This window comes from Brachyhypopomus gauderio, chromosome 9 (assembly GCF_052324685.1).
Source record: "Brachyhypopomus gauderio isolate BG-103 chromosome 9, BGAUD_0.2, whole genome shotgun sequence".
NCBI classification, from domain to species: Eukaryota; Metazoa; Chordata; class Actinopteri; order Gymnotiformes; family Hypopomidae; genus Brachyhypopomus; species Brachyhypopomus gauderio.
In genome coordinates, this window is record NC_135219.1 from 21,258,889 (window position 1) to 21,266,257 (window position 7,369).

At 47.7% G+C, this 7,369-nt stretch overlaps 1 protein-coding gene across 1 annotated transcript; it reads right to left on the reverse strand.

The window, feature by feature from the left end:
• Positions 1 to 3,799: 3,799 nt before the first annotated feature.
• pln1 (phospholamban 1) lies at positions 3,800 to 7,354 on the reverse strand. Its single transcript, XM_077017888.1, has 2 exons — positions 5,358 to 7,354; positions 3,800 to 4,166 (listed from the first exon to the last, which is right to left on the reverse strand). The coding sequence occupies exons 1-2, from the start codon at positions 5,786 to 5,788 to the stop codon at positions 4,148 to 4,150; spliced, it is 450 nt and encodes a 149-aa protein (XP_076874003.1). The 5' UTR covers positions 5,789 to 7,354; the 3' UTR covers positions 3,800 to 4,147.
• Positions 7,355 to 7,369: the final 15 nt, after the last annotated feature.

The window sequence follows — 7,369 nt, forward strand, 5'->3', positions numbered from 1 at the left end:
TTAAAATGCACGGTTATCATACTAGTATCATAAGCGTTTGCTTATTACCGGTAAAAAGCAAGCCAGTGGAGAAACTCACCCGCGCATGCACAACTCCGCTCCGGTTCAGCTACTCAGCACACAGTGGTGAGAATGGCAGAAAGTGCATCAGACTTAACAATTTTTTAACAAAAAAAAGAGGCTAAACTAAAATCAGCGGCGAAAATGACGTAATCGCATTGGCTAGTCATGCGCGAGGGTCTCGCACGCTGTCAATTCGCGAGGTCGTGCAGCTCTCGAAATTTGTAACTTTGCGCGCGCCTCACCTCAGCGCAAGAACAAGGTTGTGTTTGCCGGGTTCATACACCTTCACAAAGGTGGAATTAAAGCACTTGTACGTCACCTTCAAGGTCCAGTTCAATATTTCCCAGCACGATAAACTTAATAAAGTTAAATATTTACGCAATAATACACGAGAGGGAGTGCTATAACGTGTAATATTGGCACTGCTGTGTTGCGGTCGTAGATCAGATTATATCACAGTTATACCACAGTTATACTGTAGATCAGGGTTTTTCAAACTATGGGTCCAAGGGTCGCGAGCCAAAAAAAAAAGGGTCGCTAAAAAATAATTGTTAATATATTTAATAAATTATTATATTAGTGGATTATACTTTCGCGAGTGACCCCCCCCCCCCCCCCCCCCACCCCCCCCCCCCCCCGTCAACAACTTGGCTGGGTCGCGTGAAAAATCATGGACAAAATGTGGGTCACCAGAAAAAAAGTATGAAAAGCACTGCCGTAGATTATAGCACAGTTCCATTATCGCTGTTTATTGAAAGATTTTGAGTTAAAGAGGACAAGAAAATACGACCTGTTTGGTTAAAAACACTCCGCCAGTTAGAATAGTTCCATTCAATGGCTCGCTGCTAAACTTACACAACACTGGAACAGCCTTACCCAATAAATATTATAGAGGTAAATATACACAAAAACAACTGTTGATAAAGTTGTATTTATTAAAAATAAAGAACAACAATTAATGACCATCCTCGGCTGATTAGAGTTTCGTTCAGGTACCAACCAACGAAGCTGCTGATGCTATATAACTCTCCTTTCACGTTTCTGACGGATCCATAAAAATGTCGTAGAAGCTGATTCATTAAATTTTTGTTGATAATACTAAAATCGACTGAAATGTTGTTGCTCTTTAACCAGGATGTAAAGACATTAAGAGCCCAGGACGTTTGTTTTACGGTATTAACTTAGTTTCTCTGCATTTCCAGCTCATCCAAATAATTGTTTCTAAGCGTGACAAACCTTGGCTCATTGGAGGAATGAGGCGGGTCATTTATAGCTTCATCCTCCAGTTTCAGATCGAAACAAATACGAACTCACTGTAATTCATTTAAATAATGTTGCTGCTTGTTTGTAGTTGCGCTGTTTGGCTTGTAAACGCTGCTTTGTTGCTAGTTTACCTGTATGTGGTGGAGTAATACATGGAGAGCTTCGGTTACTGTGCTATAACGTGTAATATTGGCACTCCTAGATCGCCTCTCAGCCAATTCACATTGTAGGGTTGGAACTAACTGTGGTATAATTATACATATACTCGAAATGATTCGAATTCGCTTTTTTATCACATTATTTAATGGTTGTTTATTTTCAAAATGCCCGATCTTAACGTCTTCACGTTCTCTCATGTTTCGCCCTGGAATTACAAGAGGCTCGTATTTCATTTGTTAATGTAATACAAGAGAACTGTTCAGTCAGACAGCTATTTGTTGTGAAACTAACTAGTTACAATTTCAAGCATTTTCAAGTACTTTAGCCTAAATTTCAGCACTTTTCAAACCTGAAACACAAGGCAACATTAAAATTCGTCAGGTAAATGTTCCTTCCCCTGTTTTTGAGGGGTGTTCGCGGAGGTTCGCGCGAGGTGTACGGAGTCGCGCGCTACGGTCACGCGGTGTGAAAGCCTTAAAATAGAAATCTCTGTTGTGAGGATCATGTCAGAATTAAATCCTCTCTTTCTGCAGTATCTGGTTATATTCCAACTTGGCAGTAAAACGGACATTTACAACAGTTGTTGATCAGACACTACACTGACCCAGGTTCAGTGTATCAGATATTAAATAATTTAAACTTAAATAATTGTAGGCCTACTGAAATCCATGATTTAGGTTTCTCTAATTTTGCAGTATTTATAAACAGGTGTAGCCTACAGCTTATTTTTTTAAAGGAGACATTTTGTATAGGCCTACAATAGTTCCAGGTTTCTACAATAAATAGTTCATTGAACAAAAAAAAAACTTTTGTTGCAATTTCTTTAAGGGTCAGTGTATCTTTTAATAATATATGTAACAAACTGTGATACAGTGATAACCGTGATACCGTGGTATTTCCTGAGACGGTTATCATACCGTGAAATTCTCATACCGTTGCAACCCTAGGCGTGACTTGAGTGAGTAACATAGTTTTTAACACCAAGTAGCTGCGCACCGAAGCTGGAGTAGTCCAGAAGCACTACAGAACTTGACAGCAAAGTTTCCCTCAAAAGCCAGATAGTTAATTATTCAGATAAACTGGAGAGTTTCTACTGTGTTTAGCGGAGCTGCCGGACTGGAGCTGCAAAACTCACTGTTCTGTAAATACGTCAGCCCAGCGCACCTGGTCGGTGATAGCGGTTCAAACCCAACACTCCTCATCCATTTAAAGGGGAACCGCACATCCGTCCTGTGCCTGCAGGCAGTGCGGCAGCCCTGAACCCGACGTCCCGCGACACCAGCAGGTTGATCCCGGCCAGGACGTTCTCCCTCTCCTGTCACAACCCCTACCTGTTCATCCCCCCCCCCTGGGGCAGGAGCAGAGACCACCCAGTAGAGCTGATCAGCATAACCGCTTTATTATTTCCACACAGTGCATGTGTTCACACTCATCAACTGCACATAACTGCGTCCCGTGAGGCTCGGGCCGTTACATTGGCCACATTTCTTTCACACAGCACACTCTGGATAGAAAAGCTATCCTAAGAAAAAGGTGATTGAGCTAAATATTTGATTTTGATTGGATTTTTTTTAGTACATTATTATTATGTGCACACCAAACGCATATATCAAAGAAGAGCGTTTAAAACTCAGAGTGGTCCAGATTAGTTCTGCTGTCTGTTCTACGTTCAGCTGCTGGTGGAAATTGAAGTGCTCACTCGGACCGCGTGCTCACTCTGCATCTCAACACTGTTTACATTATTTTTTCTAGTATCATGTGACGTGGCTTGAAGGAAGAGACTATTGTTTTCGCAGCAGGCATCAGACCCTTGTATGTGTTGTAGCTTAAACCGTGCTCTGAAATAACATCTGATTTATAAACAAAGCCCCTAATATGGGAGATGTATCCTGGCTCTTTCATTATTCTGTCTGTTTCATTGTTTCTACTAAGTGCAGTGTGCAGTATTTCCCAGTAGGGGGCAGTAGAAGACAGGAGGTGTTTGATCTCCAGTTCTTGAGCACTTCATTCATGAAAGTGTTCACGGCTGTAGAGTGCAGGTTTATATAAATTTCTAGAAGAATATTAGAAAAAACATTTATGATGATTAAATTTGTCTGTGGTACTTTTATGCGAAAGCCAGTGTCATCTTATCCCAGTAAAACACTTTGCTCAGGACATTAACAAGCACTTAATTTGGATGTGATGTTTTTAAATTCGATTAAAAAGAAAAAAGCAATAAAGGTGGACAGGCATGTAAGTATGAGGTGGGAGAGGGGTGGTGGTCCCCCCCCCCCCCCCCCCCGAGGGTGGTGCCGCCCCCCCCCCCCCCCCCCCCCCCCCCAACGTTTCTAAACAAGCCCTCAGGCCATTTGAAGCCTCCTGTATGTCGGGCGGGTGGGGGTGAGGCTGGCTACATCATCTTAACCAGAACCAGCATGAGCAGCAGCACCACCACGATGAGCAGGAAGTTGAGCAGGAGGTTGAGGCCACGGTGGCTGGCTAGGTCCATGTCCCCGCGGTCGGGTGGAGGCGTGGGGTCCCCGCGGTCGGGTGAAGGCGTGGGGTCCCGCAGTCGGGTGGAGGCGTGGGGTCGGGTGGAGGCGTGGGGTCCCGCAGTCGGGTGGAGGCGGGCGTCAGGGCGGCGTGGTGGAGGCCTGGGTCAGTGCGCGCCGGCGATCCCTCACATGGCGGGGAAAGAGCTAAACATGGTGGACAAGGACAGAGGAGGGGACAGAGGAGGGGACAGAGGAGGGGACAGAGGAGAGGACAGAGGAGGGGACAGAGGAGGGGACAGCACCGCTGTTCTTAATGAGGGAGGACGATTTTGGTCTCTGCATCTGATCTTTGTGTGAGGTGTCCTCTGTGTCTGATTTGTCTTGGTGCCTGAGGTGTTCTCTGTGATTAATTCACGTCTCTGTGTCCACTTTGTCTCTGTGCCCAAGATATCTCTCTGTCTGATTTGTCTCTATATCTGAAGTGTCTCTGTGTCCACTTTATCTCTGTGCCTGAGGTATTCACATTCACGGCCCCATGAGGATTTGAGGCCCAGACTTTAATACCCTGTATTTATGTAAAAATGTGCCTCGCCATTGTTAAGTGTTCTTTCGTGGACTTCTGAAACCCTCCTGGAAAAGGGTCGGCTTTGATTATCCAGCTCCTTACGCTAAAGTGGTCAAGCATAATTACTGTTGGTGGTAATAGCAGCAGTCTAACAACTGATCAGAAAAACAGGTCTACACACACACACACACACACACACACACACACACACACTTTCAGATCACTGAGTGTTTATTAGGATGGTGTCACAGTGTGCTGGGGTCAGGGAAGTCTAAGCACCATTTCCATTTCATACCCCCCTGGCGGCGGCTGGCATGTGTGGTTAAGCGATGTGACTAAAGCGTGCCGCTGCTGGCTGTAGTAGCGGTGACCTCACCATCGCTGGCCTGAAACCCCACCCCCCCGACCCAATCTGCCCCCCTTACCCACCCCCCCCCCCCCACCCACCCCGGGCCATGTTGGCACCAGCTGCCGGCTGTCCTCAACTGTGCTGTCATCCTAACGTTTGTGCTCGTGAATCAACCAGTGGGATGACTGACTCGCTGGTGTTATGGGTGGCAAAGCAGACTTTCCTTTACGCTTGTGTTGTTTACAGCTTCAGTGGGGTGAAATTCGTGCGGTGCGTGATACCAAACGTACCCTTAAACTCTTAAACATTTATTTTTGAGGTTTGCTCTTAAAACCTCTAACGAAACACAATTAGCATTTTCTCACGCCCCCAGCGAGGCCAAACTCTCCCACCCTACATACACCCCACCCCCGTCGGACAGAGTCCGGCACCCGCCCCCAGCCCACCCGGTGCTACGGGCCGGACCCCGCATCCCCCTCACATCAGCAAGACGATGATGTAGATGAGCAGCAGACAGATGAGGATGAGGCAGAAGTTGACGAAGAGCTCCTGCATGTTCCTCTTGGCATGCGGGGACACCTCCATGGTGGACGCCCGCCGAATGGCCGCACGCGTGATGTGCTGTACCTTCTCCATGAGGCAGGAGGGGGGCGGAGCCGGGCAGGGGGGCGGAGCCGGGCAGCGCGCTCTAGTGGCGGCGGAGGTGCGGCGCACACAGAACAGAGAGGCGGAGAGAGGGCGCGGAGGAAAGTGCGGCGTCCCAGAGAGCAGTGCGGAGGGGTGCAGGGAGGTGATGGAGGAGATGGAGGTGATGGAGGTGGTCGCAGGGACAGGGGTGGTGCTCCAGGGGCCTGTGGCTTCTACAGAGCTGGGGAAGGGAGCAGTGGAAAAGCGAAATGAGAAGGCATGCATAAGGGATCAGTCCTCCAGCCATCTGGACGTTCATGCACACAACACACAGCCCTCAGCAGCTAGTTTATGGGCTACGATTACAGCCACTCAACTGATTACAGTTTCAGTTTATGATGTACGACATAGCAACCCAGCTGATTAAAGTTTCAGTTATGGTCAACACCTTAATAAACGACGCCTATGAAAAAGTTCCTTTTCTAGTTAATGCTGTCCTAAGCACACTTTAGTGGACTGCACTCTTTTATCTTCTCATGACAAGTTATTTCACATAAAGTCAGCCTCTGGGTCTTAAGCCTGCCTCTCTGTAGGATTTGCATACAACTCTACATGTCTAATAGATTAATAAATAAAGGGCAGGTGCCTCGCAGATTAATTAAACGGACCAAATGCTCTTCTGTTTCCCTTTGTTGGGCTCTGGAATCATAACGAGAAAAATGAAAAGTTCCAGCATGACGCAGGATCCGTCTGCTGCTGTATGATGGTGTGATGTTGGACCAGGGGCCCAGTGCCCACGCCATGCTGTACACTCCTACAGCAGGCGTGGCTGCTTCAGGCTGTCTGGTGCAGCTCGTCTCAGCGGTTTAGAAGAACCCATTAAGGCTTTTACAGAGGAACGAGGGTTTCGCCCGTCTCTGCGCTTTTTTTTGACGTTTCTGGAAAGGCCGATTATCTTGGTTCCCGTGTCCTTTGTGCGGAAAGATTCTCGGCAGCCGCCGTGCATTTTGGGCGAGAGATAAGACTCGCATAACCACAACCCTCGCGGTGGGGGCGGGGCTTATCTGCCTTTACCAGACTGCCCTCAGCTGGCACTGCAGCAGAGCACAGGTCCCCCGGGGGAATGAACCTCCGTCAGCACCAGGGAACATCGTACCACCTCAGACCGAGTGCTGACTGTTCCCAAACGGACCCCGTCTGACACCACTGTGCCCGTGGCCCACACCCTGGGGTTATTCTTAGGAACAACCTTTGCTTATCTCACCGCAGAGGGTCATCTGTAATCGCTACAACAGCCTGGCTTTTCTGGGCTTGGAGCTTTATGCTCGATCACCGGGCCAGCCAGTGGCCAGAGACATGCCTGCCGTGTGTGGACAGACTTGTGCCATGCTTGGTCATATTAGTAAGGTCCTGGGTTGGTCTGTAGGCAATTGAAGGGAGCAGGATGTCTTTTTGTTTCAAGAGAGCAAGTAGATCTTTCAAGATCATGCAAGGAAAGATTAGTGGTTCAGGCTAACGGAATTTCAGCAGGTTGTCTCTTTCCAGATTGGTCGGGGAACGCTAGGAGCGCTAGGCTGTGTGGTGATGCGTTGCTTTGCAATGTCATTGTCAACACCCCCTCAACTCTTTGAGGTGTTTATCACCACAGCCCATAAGCATTCCAGGGGTCCAGGCACTCTAAGAGCGGCGCACAGTGATAACTTCACCGAGAGCTTGTCAACTCTTCACAGGTTATAGAAGTGACCTTCCACGGCTGCTGCTAGCACAGCTTCGTTTGTTTTGACAACTTTTCACGTGTTGTTCGGCCAAAAGCGGCAGCCTTTCACATCGCGGGAGCCAAGAAGGAAGAAAAAAAAGGAAGACATT

What these genes read in the sequence shown, in the direction of transcription:
- pln1 (XM_077017888.1), bottom strand. Translation starts at nt 5,788, where the DNA reads ATGCATGCCTTCTCATTTCGCTTTTCCACTGCTCCCTTCCCCAGCTCT.